The sequence below is a fragment of the Lytechinus variegatus genome, chromosome 2 (genome assembly GCF_018143015.1).
Source record: "Lytechinus variegatus isolate NC3 chromosome 2, Lvar_3.0, whole genome shotgun sequence".
Taxonomy (NCBI): Eukaryota; Metazoa; Echinodermata; class Echinoidea; order Temnopleuroida; family Toxopneustidae; genus Lytechinus; species Lytechinus variegatus.
In genome coordinates this window covers 66,177,025-66,197,996 of record NC_054741.1, presented here as the reverse complement: position 1 = coordinate 66,197,996, position 20,972 = coordinate 66,177,025, and the positions used below count along the sequence as shown (strand labels likewise).

General features: G+C 34.9%; 1 protein-coding gene across 1 annotated transcript in view; it reads right to left on the bottom strand.

Moving 5' to 3' along the window:
• Positions 1–1,226: 1,226 nt before the first annotated feature.
• Positions 1,227–20,972, bottom strand: part of LOC121408703 (ribonuclease Y-like) — a 28,610-nt gene continuing 8,864 nt past the window's right edge. Inside the window, exons 2-10 of the mRNA XM_041600305.1 lie at positions 14,560–14,746; positions 13,805–14,024; positions 11,519–11,573; positions 10,082–10,126; positions 8,740–8,839; positions 6,816–6,973; positions 5,314–5,481; positions 3,622–3,764; positions 1,227–2,308 (exon numbers count right to left, since the gene is read on the bottom strand). Coding sequence (XP_041456239.1) covers positions 2,248–2,308; positions 3,622–3,764; positions 5,314–5,481; positions 6,816–6,973; positions 8,740–8,839; positions 10,082–10,126; positions 11,519–11,573; positions 13,805–14,024; positions 14,560–14,746 — 1,137 coding nt within the window. The 3' untranslated portion in view covers positions 1,227–2,247. The remainder of the gene's footprint in view (positions 2,309–3,621; positions 3,765–5,313; positions 5,482–6,815; positions 6,974–8,739; positions 8,840–10,081; positions 10,127–11,518; positions 11,574–13,804; positions 14,025–14,559; positions 14,747–20,972) is intronic.

The window sequence follows — 20,972 nt, the reverse complement described above, 5'->3', positions numbered from 1 at the left end:
TGGAAATGGATGGAATAAGGAAATGAGAAGGTGCATCACAATAAATTGTTCATACCAAAAAAAGATAGAATATTGGTACAAAATAGAGCTATAGCTGCAAGATTCAATATTTTCAGTGTGGTAAGACTTACATGTATATCATGCTGAAAGACTCATTGAAGCAGATAAGTTAAATCTGACATTAAATTTGGCAAAATTCAAGTATTCAGCAAAATGGATCTGCAGTTGACTTTGCAGTGAAAGAATTTACTACATTAATTCATTAAGTAGTAGGATAAATCCCTTTCGGTGCATCAAAACTATTTAGAAATAATCATTTTTTAATCAACATTGAGGTTTTTTGCTGTAACTGTAAATGGATTTCAACTTCAAAATCTAAATAATAGCTAACATGTTAAGCAATTTGATATAATTACTACTGAAAGATCAAATCAATTCATTTAGATATTTTGTAAAATATAATTTGAAAATAGAGCAGAATACATCGACAAAGAATCCTTTTAAAGTGCAATATTCAACTTAAAACGCACTAGTGAATAGAAGCTTAGTCATAACAAAGGAAAGCTTCAATAGTCTATGCTCCAGCTCCTCAATTAACATCACCTAATGTGCTTTCATATCTAAATTGTAACTAAAAATATCGACATAACCCTCGTTAAATATGAAAGTAATCCAATCACATCCAGGAATTAATTTTTTTTACCAAAATTCAAAATTTTGTCTCAAAATACTTTCTATTTAGAGACCCTCATCCCTCCCAACCAGATATGGTTGAATGTGACATACGCCCATATTCTGAACTCTGGACTCAAAATATCTTGTATTTTGAGAACCCCCCCCCCCCCTCTGACCAGATAATGTTGAGTTAAAACTCTGCTCTCAAGTTGTTGTGGTTTTGGATTGTGACACTAATCTATATCAGTAAAGATTCAATTTGACAGTACTGTATATCTAGTGCCCAGTGGCGGACTGTGACCCAGAGGAGACAAAGCATTGGATGGGCACTCTATTCTTTGTGAACAATGCTGTGCCCCTCCAATGCTTTGTCTCCTCTGAGTCGCGGTCCGCCACTGCTGGTGCCCCATTCATTCATAACCATCTCGGAAAAATATCTAAAGCATTTGCCTTTATAAGAAACATACAACGTAAACAAATTACATATTTGGCTTGTCATAATTTTAGCACAGAATACGACTGTGGTCGTAGTTTAAACTAGACTTTTTAAAAAAAAGCCCTCACCACACAAAGATTATCATTACCCAGGTAATAGGATGCAATCAGTGTTGCTCACGCAAAATAAAAACCCAATTCCCGCTCCCTGTGAAGTATTCAAGCCTGTAGTATGAGGCACTCAAAATATGAGCATGACTTCTACAAGAATAGCTTTACATAAATTATTTTTATGAAACTTTTCAATAATGTACAGACACAGACCACCGGTGACCTACAAACAAAAGCACCAATTAGGAATAGAAATCAAGAAATTTTTTGAATGAATGTAAATTTCTTTATTACAAATTAAATCCTCATTTCCCACTCCCTATGGATTATTCAAGCTTGTAGTATGAGGCACTCAAAATATGAGCATAACTTCTAGAATGGCTCTGCATGTACCTGTACTATGAATATTGAATAGTATTATTTAGATATTTCTATTTTATTGTTTAAGTGATAAAAAAAAAAGAAAGAAAACAAAAGAATCAAGCATGGTCTAGCATTCATGTACATTAAATCTGTAGCACTTCAGCTGGAATTAAAAAAAAATGTCCTGCGACTTTTACACATTCAAATTTTAAAAAAAAATTAATACTTTATCAACGATGATGCAGTTAAATCATGCTAACATATTCACATAATGCTTGCAAAGGAAAACAGTCATTTTTTTCAGAGAGGTTCTCTGGATGGAAGAAGATTGACTGATCAACACAATAGAATACAGAAAATTAAGAATATTGTCACACTATGAAACAAATCCACCAAGAATGCATGAATGATCTGTCATACTTAATAACATTTAGACCTCTTGGTACAAGTAGTTGTCATTGTCACTTGGACACTAGAGAGTCCAATCATGGTGTAAATCACACCTGAAGGATTGTCGAGACCAAACACATCGGATCAATCCTGTATTATAACATGGCCCGGTGGTTACAGTGCATCCTCACAGTTAAATGATGACAAATCTCCAGAGATTGGAACCAAAGCCAGAGAGATCAGTGGGTCATTGTAGAAACTATGACAATGCAATCATATCGGAAGCCAGTCGTGCCGAGGAATGTCCAGTTCCACGTCCATATCAGGGGTGCACCTTAGAAAGAGGAAGGATGCAGAGATATTTAGATTTTGGAAATGAAACACGAGAGAAAACTGGTAAGAGAATATCTGCCGTCCCATGACAAAAGGAAGCAATACTGTGGGAATGAGTTCCTTAGGAAATGAGGAAAATGTGTCATTGTTTTATGAAGAAATATACAGAGTCACTTGCTTTTGAAACATCAATACATGTATTTCAGAAATCAGGGGCTTTGTGACTCCTATTCCTTTTACATCATGTAGCGCATACAGAAAATATCCCGAAGCAGGAAAAGAGTCAATTTTGAACAAAAATTATTAGAGTTGCTTCCTTTTGCCATCTAACAGCAGTTTATTGTATGTACAAATGCCAGGGGTAAGTAATTACAGACTGCCCCATCATGAAAATTCAACTGTTGAACAATGTTTGCAAAGGTGAATAAAAACATTTTGTCACAATTATTCACAACTCTACATTTGAAGTGCATCAACGGATCTAACGCACAGATATTCCAGGTAAACACTTGAAATCAGATATATTTCCAGTCTTAACAGATATTCTTTTCTCCTCATGAAACAATACCACTTCAAGGTAAGCTGTACAAAATCCTATTGATACTTGGCTATTTTTGTTTTGATATCGTGTGAAAATGGGACCCACAGCAGTTACTAATGAATTTACTATTGACCTACTATGGTAACCTTACCATCCAATGGCAACTTCCATTAAAATTATATGCTGAGACTTTCAAAAGGAGGAGTACACTTGTGTAAGGATGGCATATTTACATTAAAAATTTTGATTATGCTTGCAAAGGGGGGGATTGCACGGGCCAGATGTGTCCCCCCCCCCCCTCTGGATCTGCCACCATTACAGGCACTAATACCCAATCATGATTTTAAAAAAGCTGTACGATTCCTGATAAGGAAAAATGAAGTGATTGTTTTGGGAATGAATTACAGGTTATTATTAATTCATTCATTCTCTAGGATTATAAAAAAGACTTTTAGTCTATCTGCAAACCCACCAAAAATCAATATATCAGAAGAAATTCCAGGATTACAGTGAATCACTTGGCTTTTCATATCTGTGCCATATGTTATGTCAAATACTTAATAATGACACATTAAATAATTACAACTAAGTCAGATCTCTTGGGACCAGACAAATCTGGTTGACTTAGGTGAATTTTGACTGAGAAGATATCATTAACATATTGTTTGCTTATTCTGGTTTTAAATAATGATTTGATTTAGGCAATTATTTTACTTATGGAAGGTTGACTTGAGCACAGTCTACTGGACTGACAATGGTATAATGATACTCACTTTTGTACTTCTTTGTAAAGATGAGGAAACATCTGTTTTCTGACATCACATTTAGGATCTGTACTTAACGCCTTGACTTCTTCTGTTAGCTGGTCGATTACGATTTCTAGTTCTTTATTCTCCACTATGTGACCCTCAATTTCCTGAAATCAGAAATTTTAAAAAGTTGATCAATGTAATGAAACTTTTCAATCACGTACACACACAGACTATTTAAAAGCAACACCACCAATTAGAAATAGAAATTTAAAACAAAATTGTGAATGGATGTAAATTTCTTTATTACAAATTAAAGAGAAATGCCAGTAGTTGCAGTAAACACTGATTTCATGAGAACGTCTGTAAAACCAGGCTTGATTGTCAGAATATCATCGAGGATCTAGATCTGGTACAGTTACTTAAAATGAACTTTGTGAAATCTTGAAATCTACGCTGAAAAATGTTCACACTGAAGATCACCAACACAGATATGCACACGTGGGACAGTGTATTAATATTGCTGGAATAAAGACCCGACGGAAGTGACCAAATCTGCGCTTATTTTGCTTATTTCTTAGCAATTACTCAATTTCTTCCAGAATCCTCTGGCACATATTTTTTATTCATATAAACAGACACTTGGGTGGTCATTATATTAGATTCTGTCAAAAGTCATTTTAAGATCATTACCGAAACTGGAATTTATCTTTGATCTTAACAAACCAAATTTAACTGATTTTATAAACCGATATTTTAATTAAATTTTTCCATAACAAATTATTTATCCTTATACCCTGTCAATTAATCTTAATTAAATGAAATGACTGCTAATATTTAGCCTAAACTTTGGTCAGGTGATGAGGGCAGAGAGTGAAATTTCACAAAAATTGATGCCAGCCTTGGAGCGATTATTGAGAGAGAAAAATGCCACTTGGTATCCACCCTCTTCATCCACTTTCTGCTTTGTCTTATCCCATATGGTCTAGTCCTAGTTGTCTAATAACCAGTTTGTCTACTGTCCATTTGGTCTAAATACCAAATTGGCTATACCAATTTAAGCTATCAACTTGGTCTAATAGCTATTAGGTCTACAATCCACTTGGTGTAATACCCATTTAGTCTCATTCTCTTCTTTCCACTTCTTTCAACTTACCCTATCGAGTATTTCGTACTTACTGTCAAATGAAAGTTCGCTCCAAAAACAATATAGAATAGGTGGGGTTAGACGAGTGGATATTAAACAAAATAGCCTAACTGGAAATCATACAAAATGGTATAGGGGAAATTAGACCAATGATTAATAGACAAACTAGTTGTACGGGATTAGACTATGTTGGATGAGATCAAACGAAAGGTAGACAAAGTGGGTGTATAGACTCAGTGGCCCGTATTCTGAAGTCGGTTTTAACTTAAACTCAGGTTTAAAGTTGTGGTTTAAGTATGGACAGCCAATTGTTACATAAATCACTAACGGTACAGATATCATATTTCAGCTCATTTGGCTCTCAAATCATTCATAATTGTCAAGGAAGTATATATAGATTATAGTCTTCACCATCAATGAATCAGGAAAGAGCACAGTAAACATAAGAAACGTACAACGTAATAAAAATTTTGATACTTTTGGCTTCCCATACTTAGACCACAACTTTAAACCTGAGTTTAAGTTAAACCCGACTTCAGAATACGGGCCAGTGTCTATTTACCACCAACCTTCTTCATGGTGATGTTGTGTATGGCCATATCCTTGACACCTTCCTGCATGAGATCTTGAGCAAAGTCTGTTGCCTGAGATTGGATTTCTCTCAGCCTATCGTCTCTCCGTGTGGTGTACTTGGCAGTCTCGACGTTGATTATCCTCTCGAGCTCATCTTGCTCAGCCTATTACATAATAAAAATTAGTCATTTAAGCCCAAATACAGTTTGGATGTAATACTAAAGATGATGATGATGTTTAGAATATCCCTTTGCTAGCGTTTCCATTTGATCACCTGAAAGTGGTTTTCAAAACCATTTCACGTAAAGCGGTATTGTTGCTAAGGGAACACTCTCAGTGGGGTGACATGTTTCACACAAAATTTGAAACCGCAGCATAGGCATTCCACATACAGTGTGCAGAGTAGCGCACTCGAAATGTGCGAAGATCGCTTCCCGAAGAACGGTTGTGTCCTCACTTATGCTAAAACCATTTTAACAAGGCAAAGCGATCTTCAAAACTACATCGCGAGGTGGTTTTCTGAACCAGATTGGAAGATCGCTTCCAAGAACACTTTGACCATTCTCATTACACATTTAACTAGTTTTAGGACGGTAGTGAGAACGGTATCTAAGAGAGTTTTGATGAGTATCATAGTGCCAAGTAAGGATATTCTTTGAAAAAGAAAATCTTGAATTTCATGAGGAATTGTTCCAAAGGAGAGGTGCTGGTACAGAGAAAACAAAATTCACCATAGGCTACTTGTTTTTTAGAGGTCTAGAAGCAAGAGTCTTTTAATTATCTCTGGATAAGAGCTGGTGTATAGGGCATGACAATATCTTGCACAGACCTAAAAACAAAAATGAACATGGTTTTCTGATTTCAGCTTGTGAGTAGCAATAAATGAGCCAAACTAAGATGTAATTTTTTGTAAATCATAAAACAATTGAAAGGCATAAGTAACCAAGGTCTGTTATACATGTAAGTGTCCATGATAAATAATTAGAAAGTACAATGTAATTCACATTAACATGAAAAAATAACAAGAGATATCTTTTCAAAGTAGTTCACATTTTCGGTAGGTTCATGCATCATTATAATCATTTTTATTAATTCTCTAATAAAACACTGCCTTTTGAAACAGCACCTGTCATTGGAAGAATTATCGCACCCCAGGGGAATTCCCTGGCATTGATTGGAGGAGCGTTTCATCAATATTTTCATCCGACAAGTTGTCAGATCTGACATGTTTCCATGATTTTGATTGGCTGAGAGGCACTGTTCCTATGGTAACTGTCGGATAAAATGGGACTTGTCGGATAAAACGTCCGACAAGTCCTTTCATGAAATGCCCCCCTGGGTTCTGTAGCACAAACCTTAGTAATCGATCAAAGGGCTGCTATTATGATTGATTTGCATTCATCCCTATGCACTATCAATTGAACATATAAGCTGCAAGATCTGTCACAAAGCTTTATGATACTGGGCCCTGGTGTGTATAACAAAGTTGGATTCTCACCTTGAATTCTTTGGCAAGGTATTTGATCTGCTTGTGTAGTTCTCTGATACGCATAGCTCGGACCGGATACTCCTTGTCCTTGTAACTTGTCAAGGTCGCCAGCTCTTTCTTAGTCTCGTTCAACAGGCTTTCTGCAGCATCCACTTGCTCCTGCAGAGCTTTTGGAAGAATATCAGTATCAATTATAGTTAATTACATTTCAAGAATTAAAAAAAATATATTTCATCCATCATCAAAGTATCCACATAATATAAGACCAATAGAAAATATATTAATTTTTATGGTGGTTTGTTTATCCCAGAGAAAGCAGAACTTAAACAAGCTAGTTCACAAAACACTAGTCTCACCTGGTATCGCAAATGATAAAAAATATGCAATATGACCTTTGACCTTATCATCCAAATAAACACATGTGTGGTATTGCCCTATGGCTATTTGTATAAGTGTGAATACAATTGATGCAGAAATAAATAAATTAGAATAATTTGAACAAAACTTGACCTTTTGACCCCTTGATGACCATTGACCCCATCATCTTCATGGATACACATGTGGTATTACCCAAGCGGATCATGGGTACCAAGTATGAACTTAATTGATGCAGAAATGAATATGAGAGCAAGTTGAACAAAAAATTAACATTTTGGAACAGAACAGACCAACAGGAAAAGTGAATACTAGGTCTCTACTGAACTTTGTTCAGGCGAGACAAAAAGAGGCTACTAGAGTGGTATATGCAGAAATATTGGATGTGTCATAAGATTAAATTCAAATATATATTTTTATAGCAAGTGCTTATTTTCCTACATAATCTACAAAAGAATCATGGACTCATGGTTATCCAAAATTACTGATATACTCTAGATACTCCACATGATACTAGAAATTTTTATATACCAAAAATTTATCAAATTAACTTGATCTCTTGCATGGGAATAACTTTAAAGCCTGGTTTGAGTAGAATATATCATTAATATTAACTGATTTTACAAGCACTGTTGTTTCATTTGTGATACCATTAGCAAAGGATATGTAAGACATGCTTAGCTGAGCTTGCACATAATGACACATAATCACAATGCTTTTCATTGATCAATAAGCTGGGAGTAGTATATTCATACTCACTATAATATGTCTTTTTACTTACTTGATCTCCATCAAACATATTGGTCCATATTCTCAAGAGCTTTCAATTGTACTGTGGTACAAAACCATGGTTTTTCTTTCTCATCTTATTCTCTTCCCTTATAGCACCCTTTGCCATATCATGCACTATACTTCTTAGTGTATGTGATGAAACAAGCATAATTATGTACAAAAATCTGTACTGTACAATGTACATGGTCTTGTATCATGGTACAACTGAAACCTCTTTTGAGAATACGGGCTAAAAAGTGAGGTCCAACATTTTTCCTTCTGTCACAACTGTGACAGATCTCAGCAAATGTTAATTACCTTTGAATGCACATATGAAATAACAAGTATTTCAACTGTACATTTTTTTGAATGAATTATCACTCATGGTGGAGAAAAGTATATTCAACATCATTCATTCAGGAAATATGGTAACACAATAAACCTTTGTGTATACATTTTTTTTCCCTGTATTTCTAGATAAACAGACAGTGCTTGACAATTAAGTCTTTAAGCTATGTAATAACTGTTCCCTATAGATAAGAGTGTCTAATACTGGCATTATTAATGAAATTATTGATCTAGAAATCACACCAGAGTGTGGCATCTTTTTTTGGGGGGGGTTATGGGGATTTGCTTTCTTCAATTTCATTTGTAGAGTTAAAAAAAGGAAATGGAGACAGGAGTATTTTATGAAATTGCCCATAACACACAAGATGAAGATGAATACATGACTCAACGGTTCTTAGAAAATGAGGACTTAATGCTGCTAGATTTTGTACCATCCTACCTTGGAGATCTTTATCAATCTTTTCCTGAGTCTGCTTGAGTTCAGCATTTGCTATGTCCTTTTGAGATTCAAACTTGGTTGTTAACGTTGACACAGCACCCTGAAAATAAAATTGAAATTAATATTTCCTTGACCACATTAGGCATCAAACCAATTTTCATGATCATTGAGAGAAAATAGTCAAACATCTAACATCACAAAGTCAAAGCTTGAAATATCAATAACTTTGTTATTCTTTGAAGGACTTTGGGCAAAACCTTCAGATTTTTCTTAGGTCTTTTCTGCTTTAATTGCAACAAACTTTAGGTCAGAGAATGAGCTTCCCTTGTGATAAAAAATGTGATTTTTTTTTATTAAAAAAACAAATAAAACATTTTTTATTGTTTTAAAACATTGTAAATTATTTTCTTCCAACGAATGATGCAATAGTATGATTTACATGTAAGCTCTTGATGTTTTGAATACATTTTTGAAGTAAATGATGACTACAAATTAAGTTGAACAAACACTTGAACATTTATGTAAAACATGTTTTAACTATTCACAAAGGATAAGAGAAAAAATAGAATGTGCTTTTATTTCTTCCCATCTGGTCTTATCTCTCATGGTCTAACTCTAGTTCATCTACTACCCATTTGGTCTCATTGTCATTTAGCCCATTTACCATTTGGTCTAGTTTCCAGTAAGGCTATACTCAATATCAAATTGGTATAATACCACTTACTCTGTACAGCTACTTGACAATAGAATAAATGGGTATTAGGCTAAGTAAAGTGTGGACCAATCAGTATTTAGAACACATTTAATGTAAAGCAAAATCGGTTTAGCCCTTGAGGTATTAGAATGGTAAATTGCCAATTCGTCTACTGCCAACTTGTCCACTCACCACATGGTCTACTTTCATTTAGTCTAATGCCATTCCATCCAGCAACATTTCGTATAACAACCATTTGGTCCATTAACCGATTGGTCCAATCATCACTTTGTCTAATCACCAGTTGGTCTAATTTCTATTTAATTTTCATTCATTTTGCACAATTTAACACTTACTCCAATTAGACCGAATGGTATATGGACTAAATGGCTATTGGACCAACTGGTTATCAGACGAAATGGCATTAGACTAAATGAAAGTAGACCATGTGGTGAGTGGATGAACTGATGGTAGACCAAATGATAGTAGACGAGTTGGCAATTGGACGAATTGCCATTAGACGAATTGTAAATAAACCATTAGAATATCTAATTGTAGGACAACTGATTGTAGATGAATATAAACCAATACTCTTGAGGTCAGTTACAAGAAAAATGCTTAAATAAGATCATGTTACGTAACACTCACCCGATATCTCTCATATTTTTGAAGCAGATTCTTGACTTCTTTATGCTGCAACAAAATACAATGCAATATATTACCATCAAAACTCATCATAAGCATGTCAATTCATGAAAGATATAAACTACCGTAAGATAATTTTAATGCTTTTTGCAATAATCATAAAAAATATATCACATTCATATAATACATTCATCTTTACCTTTAGCAATTTCTATTTTCACTTCTGAGTTCTGACATGTAATTTACTAGCTTGGATTATAACATTTACTGTACAAACATCTTACTTTATTAAATTAATAGTCCGGCAGCCCAAAAGATTTATTCAACCAAAAGCCAGACAAGCAAATGACCCTATAGATGGATGGCATGGACCCTGAAGTTTACAAAAGTGCATTGCTGCTGGGTTTTATCCGTGGTCTTCCCGTCAAAATGAGGAAATATATGGTGTTACTTAAAATGGCCCTATTTCACCATTTTTTAGACATTCTACACATAGCATGAAGTCAAAAGAGAATATCTCAAGTAAACTATGCTTTTTTTAATTAAACTTTCAGAACATATTGTTCATATAACGGTTAATAGGCATGCAAAATTTCAGCAGCAGAAATTGTTTACATGCAAATAAGGTCATGAAATTCGCATATTATCAGTTTGGGAGATTTCTTGCTTCAAAAATTGTCGAAAAATTAAATAAGAATTTTCTTTTTTAATGTACTTTCTATGATACAATTCCTGTCCAGAATAATATTCTCTGTCTCTACTTTTAGAAAATATACGACAGTAATTTGAATTACATTATAGACAGCCCCTTTTCAACATGGTGCGTACATAGAAATCATGCGTTTTTGGCCTGTATTTTCCCATATATACATGTAGCTAGGGCATGTAAACGATATGCCCACTCGTTGATGTTTCCTGCACTGTACATGATATTCTTCCAATCAACATATTGTTATCTTCACTATGTGTCTGCTAGTTTAGGATTTGTGACATTATAAATGAGCAGCTGCCCCATATGTTATGTAATATAGCATGAATTTCATTTTTTAATGGTTCCTGATGACTTATATTTGTTTTCAATTCAGGATTGGGTGCAAGTGATATGTCTATTGATATAAAAAAGGTAGAGTAATTAACATTTTCAATTTTATGAGAAAATGACATTCCATTGATTTTTTACCATTCGCTATATATGTAGGTATGCTGCTCACATGTGACGTCACAAATAAAATAAATAAAATTTGAGTAACTTACTAATTCTTTGATGGATTTATATCAAACATTTGGCAATATTTTTTATTATTTTTTCTGCTATTTTTACAATAAACTTTTTTTCTAAGTGAAAATCCCCATTATTTCAATTCATAGTTAAGCATAATGTATTTTCAGTTAAAATTCTGTATATCGCTGAACTGTATTTAATTGGAATGTAATACTTACCACATCCTGCTCACTGCTTTCTATTTCTAATCTCATCTTTGAATTTTCAATCAATCTGGATTTATGCCATTAAGGAAGCAATACCAAAGAGAATCACATCCATCATTTCAAATAAATTATAACACAAACATATCATATATGACTATACATCTATGTACATGTATATTTACAGAATTCTGCCCAAGTCAAGTCATTTTCCAAATAAAATAAATGTTGTACCAAGATCGTGTGATAGTTCATGTTCTTTTAAAAAGTTGATTTATATTAGAAGTTTATTTGCACTTTTGACTAGAAATGGTCAAGATTTCCTGCCCCTTTGTTTGTACGTTGAAGTCTCCCAAATCAATGACAAGTGATGGCTCTGCATCTTAGCTAAAAAGACGACTGGGTCAGAAGTTTCAGGGACATAGGCCCGTCTTCTGAAGTCAGTTTCAGGTTAGAGCATGGTCTACATGTAAGTCATTACTAAAATTATAAGAAGCCAAAATGAAAAGATTCTGTTTACATTGTACACTATTTGTGTTTATGGAGTGTTACATCCATGCATGATGAATGGTAATTCTCACAGTTTTTAATCATTACAGGGCCTACTCAGCTAATGAATTAAACCTCTTTTATATGGTAAATTGCCAATTTGTCTTCTTCCAAATTGTCCACTCACCACATGGTCTACTTTCATTTAGTCTAATACCATTCCGTCCATCAACATTTCATCTAACTACCATTTTGTTTTATCGCAATACGATGTACATGTATACCACATGAAATCTTGATCATAGTTTTAACCCCTGGAGTCTGAGTGATGTAGCTATGTTTTCCAGAGACTCTCCCTAGCATATACATGGGCTCAGTCTCCAACGGGTTTAACCCTATCTCAACTGGGCTATTTCAGACCAGGATGTACGGGGGGATCAATTTGAGCCCCCCCCCCCCCCTTAGATCGAAAATTTGCATGCGCGTAGAGCCGGATGTAAACTACAAGACTGTATAGTAAATTTTTTTATACCCTTTTTACTTAATATTTTTTTATTAATTAATAATGCAAATAAGCATATGAAATTCGCCCTACATTTGTTTTTTGTGTATTTTTTTGCACTTAATTTATATAGCTAGTAGAATGCTAATTTTTGGTGGGAATATCAACTACATGTATTAAATTTTTAACAAATATCTACAAAAAATTGCAAAATTATCATTGATTTTTCATGCATTTATTGTTCTTGAATTCTTACATATTTCTTTGTTCTTTCAAACCTTTGTTTTTATTGATTATTACGATGAACTTTGTCAGGGACCCTTTTGAGATCATAAATAGCATAAATAAATCAATTTAAACTAAAAAAGTAAGAATAATCATACCTTTATGTTTATGTTATGTCCAAGTTTCAAAAGTCAGATCAATAAACTTGCAAAGTTATGATGGTAATTCAACAGATACCCCATTATGGCCAAAGTTCATTGACCTTTGACCTTGGTCATGTGACCTAAACTGCGCACAGGATGTTCAGTGATACTTGATTACTCTTATGTCCAAGTTTTATGAACTAGACCAACATACTTTCAAAGTTATGATGGTAATTCAACAAATACCCCCAATTCAGCCAAAGTTCATTGACCCTAAATGATCTTTGGCCTCGATCATGTGACCTGAAACTTGCACAGGATGTTCAGTGATACTTGATTACTATTATGTCCAAGTTTCATGAATCAGATCCAAAAACTTTTCAAGTTTTTATTGTAATTCAATAGATACCCCTAAATTGGCCAAAGTTCATTGACCCTAAATGACCTTTGACCTTGGTCATGTGACATGAAACTCATGCAGGATGTTTGGTGATACTTGATTAACCTTATGTCCAAGTTTAATGAACTAGGTCCATATATTTTCTAAGTTATGATGACATTTCAAAAACTTAACCTCAGGTTAAGATTTTGATGTTGATTTCCCCAACATGGTCTAAGTTCATTGACCCTAAATGACCTTTGACCTTGGTCGTGTGACATGAAACTCTAATAGGATGTTCAGTAATACTTGATTAACCTTATGGCCAAGTTTCATGAACTAGGTCCATATGTCATTTAAAAAACTTAACCTTAGGTTAAGATTTAATTTTGACGCCGCCGCCGCCGTCGGAAAAGCGGTGCCTACATGTATAGTCTCACTCTGCTATGCATGTGAGACAAAAATCAGTGAGCAGCGTGGTCAGCGTGGTGTAGGAACAAAATTTGTTATTTTAATTTGTTATAAGTTTAATATGGGTTAAGAAAAAATCTTTGTAAGGATACAGTGTTTCTTCTCTTAGTTTGTAGCTCTCTAAAGCTTTCCGTCTGGCCACTATGAGAAGTGACAGAACGTTGATTTCTTTTTGTCTTTCTCTGGCCTGCCTCTCTGCTTCAGCATCATGAGTTGCGCTTTTAGCTCTGCCATGTTTATGGTTGCAAGCGGGACCGACGTTGAACTTCGAAGTTGATTTGATTTGGATTGGAAGTTTGGAGAAATCCAGTACTAAGATGAACAGGAATAAAAGAAGAGAAAATAGAAAACTGCAAAGAAAAGGCAATGATAATAATGGATTTTAAAGCAAACATAGATAAATGTGAATGTATTGTCTGGTGACAGGCATTGTGAAATCTAAACTGTAATTTGTGCCATATCCTCCCTCCTTGTTTCCAGCTCTGGCAGCAAAAATGCCAAATTTTGTTAACCTACATGTACAATACAGGTGTGAGACCAGAAATGTGAATTTCAGTGAATTTCTGATGTAATGGTTATTTCTAGATTCTGACTCACAGGAATATTACCCCATCCTTAACTGTTACATTTCATGTCCATGGTTAGCATATGTGCTTACTGGCTCTTACATACTTATAGGCAATATGAAATTATGAATTCTCAAACCTGATTTTGTCTTCTTGGCTAAACAGATATATTACTGGCATGTTTGTAAGCAAAAAAAAAGTCAAAGCACGTTCGCATTTTCGTTTCTGCTATCGAAAACCAAGGAACTCCGACAAATCGTATAAATTGAGCTTTAACTCACTAGACTCAGGTCGGCTTGAAGCCCCTCCACCTCCTGTCGATGACACCTCACCCCTCGTACCAATTCGGCTCCTTCCTTTCCTCTGCCATTGATCATAGTCAGAATGTTTCATCTCCAAATTTTTGCCATCAGCAACAGATTTCAGGGCATCCCCTCCAGGCTTATGGCTTGCTAGGTCAGCTGCCATCTGAAATATGTAAATATTATTTTTTTTAATGTGAAAATAAAGTACAACACTTTCAATCAAAATATACAAAGAAATGTAACACATGGACCAGACAAGGTCTGTGGTAGACATTACTAGCAAACAACTACACATACCTCATGAGCGGGGAGGGGGGGAGGGTTCAATCCAAGCAAAACAATGCCAAAGAATTTTGAAATGGAAATTCTGCCTTCTTAAGTAGCATTTGACATTTGGAGAGTAAAAGTAACATTGTGATTATGGATTGAAAGCTAGCTAACAAAGACAAACTCAAAGTATGAAGTGTCAGATCAAAGAAAAGACTGAATTTCCTAATGACTTGCTAACATTTTATAAGGAAAGTTTAAGAGATTTCAACTGACTCATTAATAACTGCGAAAACTATTTTTTTTTTATTTATGATCAATTTTGTAATTTTCTATTTGAATGTGATTTATTGTTTAACTATAGTGAATTTGGAAAATCAGATTTTTCCTTTAAAGAAATTTTGAATAGTTAAACGAGGTGGTGATGACATTTGTTGTGTTACAACATTGAAGTGTAATATATACTAATTATTTATAATCACATATTAAATTTTGGTATTTGTGAAATAATAACTTTTATTTTGTTCTTCAAAACGGTATCACTAACCAGATGAACGTCATAACAAAGCTGTTCATGAGTCAGGCCTATTGTCTTTGCTTTGTTGACAAACGGATCAAGGGATCTACAGGAGATTGGTCTCATTTTTACCATTTGTAGTAAAATAATCCAAACTTGGATTTGAGATTCTCGTATTTTGCATACGTGTAAAGTCTATGGGAAATATTTTAGCTCAATCGGTTTGGCGTCAGACTTGCATCTCATTCAGTCATGCGGGCAGGGGCTCGAGTCCGAGGTAGCCTATCTGATATGCACCGTGCTATAGTGGGCAAGTTACTGGTCGTGCGAAGCAGACTGATGGGCAAGGGCGAAGCCCGAGCACCTATCATCACTGGCAAAGTCATCAATATGCATATATGGTTATCATATGTGTGACATACTTTTTATTATGCATCACTCATGAGATAACCCTTATATGGCGATCAACTGTATTTTTTAACTAATCAAATATCATCGCAGTCTATGATTTTATTCGTATGTGGGTTCATTTAGAAATCAAAAATTTAATAAACCTTTTGTTTCCTCATATTTCTTTAATTTTTTATATATATATATATATATCTCTCATAAGAGAAATCAAGGGGGAAATTACAAGAGCAATAGATCTAGGCCTACTCCGTGGAGTTGGAGTTGTACAGGGAGTTGCAGTAGATTTACCAGGGATCGAGTGGTCTACCCTGCAGCTGGCACTGGCGGCTTCTGTCTCACTGCTCCCACTCTCACTTTGTATCGCACTTTTTCCGAATCCAGTCGTTAAACTTACGAAACAATCCTCTCCATTAAGTACTGAACATATTGCTGAAGCCTGCAGGTCCTTAAAGTCATCTATTCTGAGCTTTTGGACAGCATATTTCAAACTTTCTTTAATTCTGTCAGACTTGAAATCTCTCGCAAACACCAGTTTGAGCGAAGTGAGCTCATTAATATTCATATGTCACGTTCAAGCCTCGTTGCTTATTGATCCATGTTCGCGGACAGTTAGGAGTATTTATATTGAAGCTTAGTTGGGGTTCGTAGAATTTCTATGAACGGAACATGGTAAATAATTGAAAATTCATTTTTCTTCTTCACCGGTGATGATAGGCGCTCGGGCTGTGCCCTCGCCAGACGGGCAAGGGCGAAGCCACTAGCCCGGCGCATATCGGATAGACTAAGTCCGAGGGTGAACATGATTTTTTTTTTTACTATCTTGCGCATGATCAATTATAAGAATTCTTATATAGTTAAAATATAGTAAAATAAAACAGATTATAATAACTTTTTTGGTGGTCTGTCTTCGACAGATCACCTCTAAATTTCGTCAGAATTTTCTTTAATATTCATTTACTTATTTATTTATTTTTCGCACCTATGTTTGTCGCCAACTTTTCTCGGAATCGGCTGAATCAATTTTGCTGATTTTTTTGTCATATATCAAGTCTATCATAGAGACGCCATACTAGTCTATCATAGAGACGCCATACTAAGCTTTTCAAGGTCATCTGAACATGATGACGCCCCTTAATTTGATCATATCTACAGAACGGATAATCAATAGTCAATCATATTTTCATCAAATAAACCTTAGGTCAAAGGTCATTTGTCAATGTCCTCAAAGGTCATGTAAAGGTCATGACGTGCGCATCAAAGCTAAAAAAATTCTCAAATGGCCTATAAAAAAATTTGGGGACGTTTCAGGTCATTTTAAGCAAGTTTTACGGCGTTACGTAGCACAAATTCGCTGGGTTTTTTTTCTACGTTTATCTATTATTGATATAATTCTGATCAAATTGATACCTCGATCAGCTCTCTATGATCATTAATGAGGGAATGAGCACCCATTAAATTTTGCAGCACACATGCCTGCGAGCTCTTTCCACAGGCTCTATATTGAGCAAAAACATGCCTATTAAAAATTCACTGTAGCTCTTCAGAACGAACGGGGACCCCCAATTTTTTTTCATATTTCAATAGAGTATGAATCATACATATGATTTCATGTCTCATTGAACCCTAACATGTATTGTGACATCATCAAAATGGCGTCAGAAGTCAAAATATCCATTTTGTGTGTTATGACGTCATTATAATTATGCAAATTTGGCTCTAACTCTGTGAATATTGGTGAATTTGCGCCCAATTTTGGATATGTTGTAGCTTAGGTCTTTACTCTTTCTGAGTTATTGCCTTATTTTTCATTTTTATAATCATCCTGAAAAATTGCAAATAATAAAGGCATGTCATTTTTACTCATTTTGTGTGTAATCTCTATGGGACATGACTTTCTCAAAACTAGATTCTACATTCCTCTATTTTGTGAGCCATATCTCCATTTTTTTCTTGTCAGTTATCCCTGAGCTTTTAGTATGTTGTAGCTGAGATTCTAAGCTTTCGAAAGTGTTGCCTTCATTTTTCGATCAGATGCCGGGATCATGCCCGTATTTCACTTGTAAAATTGGATTTGAGATTCTTGTATTTTGCATACGTGTATAAGTCTATGGGAAATATTTTAGCTCAAGAAAGGTGTCAGACTTGCATCTCATTTATTCATGCGGGCAGGGGTTCAAGTCCGAGGGTGAACATGATTTTTTTTTTTTTTTACTATCTTGCGCACGATCAATTATAAGAATTGTAATAAATAATAGTTAAAATATTGCAAAATAAAACAGATTATAATTACTTTTTTTCATATTATATCTATCTAATCATATCCGTCTATCTATCCACTATCTATGTTATAAATCTATCTATCTTTCAATCAATCTTTCTGTCTATCTATCTACCTACATCGATCTATCTATCTCTCTGTCTAATATATATTTATCTGTTTGAATATGTCTCTCTCTCTATTACTCTATAGAACTATCTATCCATATGTCTGTCTGTCTGTCTATCTACCTACATTGTATATCTATCTGTCTATCTATTTATCAATCTCTCTCTCTGTCTAATATATATATATATATAGTAAATAGTGGTAGTAAAATACGAGCTGTGATTGGCTGGATTTGTACCACGTGACCTCCCTTCAAAAAGTTATATTGTACATATGTACAATATAACTTTCGATTTTTGGATGGCAAAATCCATGATGGGGGCTTAGATTAAGGGATCTATTTACTATAATAAATAGTGAACGTTCTATCATACAATATTACTGGACTATATGAACTCCAAATATAAAATTATCCCTCGTGCAAGCCTATTTCACCTCGGCCTTCGGCCTCGGTGAAATAAACCTGCACTCGGGATAATTTTATATTTGTCGTACATATAATCCAGTATATTGTACAATAGATTGTACACTATTTATATAATATATATATATCTGTTTAAATATGTCTATCTATCTATCCATCTATCTGCCTGTCTCTATCAATCTCTCTATCTATCTACCGTAAGGGCACTAGTATTCAACCCGTTTGGAGAGTTTCCTCAAATATATAGAAACATAGAATTTACCTGAATTTCAGACCCGTCTTATTTCTAAGAGCAAATGCTGGTTATTCTTTTTCCGTTATTTTTTTCTTCAACCAGTCGACTGTGTGCGCGGGCGATCGAATTATACGGCGACGTTTTTTTGCACTAGTATTCAACCCGTCTGCACTAGTATTCAACCTAGCGATGAAAGATGGTCCTGTCTCTCAATCTGCCCTTGTCCCATCCAACTATGGACTAGACCATTTGAGATGAGACCAAACAGGGAATTAATCAAAGCCAGATACTTACATAGATCTAAATCTAATTTAGCAATATAAACCCTTTTGAGATTTGCTATCTATCCTCACTAGGTTGAATACTAGTGCAATTCAGTGCAAAAGGCCATCGGCGCATAATTCGATCCTACGCGCATACAGTCGACAGATTGATAAAGAAAATACCAACAACAGATTACCCTGGAAATAACAAAGGTATGAAATTAAGATAGTTTCCATATTTCTAAATATTTTTGGAAATATGTCAAAATCTTTGAATTATGCTGGGTTGAATACTAGTGCCCTTACGGTATATGTACGGTATGTCTGTCTGGCTATCTATCTATCTATTTCTCTAATATATATCTATTTGTTTGAATATGTCTATCTTTCTATATCAATCTATCTGTCTGCCTTTCTCTCTCTCACTTTCTTTCTCTATCTATCTACCTATCTATCTCAGCGAAAAAATACATGGGGGCGGCAGGCAAATTCGCCCCAGAAATGCCTAAAGTCGCCCTTGAAATCACCCAAAATCATGCTTTCGGGGGCGACATAAAATCTTAATGTCACCCTGAAATTATTGCCGAGCGATAACAACCCAGCGGCCCATGAGCACCCTATATGCTCGAGCTCTGCTTGCCATTTAAAAATAATCAAAAATCCGCACTCAAAATCATGAACAAGCCTTGGAAATAGCGAGGAGCACAGTTTCAAATTCCAAAGTTGCGTCTTTTTTCCTGTACCACGTTTCTCCACACACACATAGTATGAAAAAAATATCAACGCAAAGGTCGGGAAACGGTTGCATGCATAGGGGTCCATTATGACCACCGCCATGTGCAATTTCTAATACACATTTCCCCCTGGCCCTGGCCCTACAGATATCACAATCCTGTGATAAAATGATTTGAATTACACAGGAAATAAATCCCAGAGTCTAGTAAACTCACACTGGTGAGTTGTCATTCGGCTTTGCTTTTCAAAACGGCCTAGTAACATCCAAAATAACTTATCTTATTTGCTAATTTTAACTTAAAAATCATTTGTTTAATTTTTCGAGGGGATGAGGTATATTTCAGACAATAAATCATCAAACAAAGCTCCATCTATTTTACAAGGCCGGCGGGAGGCTCACGAACGTACGCATTGGCGCTAGTACTAGCTAGCCAGTCTGAACTCTGTCTCTCTGCCAGAGCTCTGTGGGACAATTCGCTCAGTAAAGGCCTCAATGATGGTGATTTTCTCTTTCAGACAGAGTTTACATTTCGGGTATATTATTTTTCAAAACTGCCAATAAAGTTTGATGATTTCTTCATTGTCATGTATATTTAAGTTATTAATGAGTTCATTCTCACCAAATTTACACTCCCCCATAGAGAAATGCAATTTTCGTGGAGATTTGCGTTTTCAAAGAACTTCAGGAAAAGTTAGGGTATGTGGGCCTTATTACATGGCTGAGTACAGGTTATTGTACTGGAATAGATGGAATAGAAATTAGATATTGAATTCATTTATATCCAAGTTCAACTCACAGTCACACCCACACAAACCCACCCACATCCAAGATTCTAAGCATGAAAAAAATAACTTAAAAAATCATACAATATTAAACAATAAGTAATAATTCATTAATAAGTGAACAAGTATTCCTCAAAATCCAAAAACGTAGCTTTTGAAAAGAGCCCCTGAAGTGCAAAAAGTAGCCGCCAAAAGGTAGAAATGGAGCCCCCGAAAATAAAAAACAATTGAAAATGGAGCCCCCCCCAAAAAAAAAATTAATTTTTTCCCTGATCTATCTATCTATATGTCTATCTATGTTTTATTAATATAACCACCTATCATTTATCTCTCCATCCATCCATCTATATTATAATTACATATCTCAT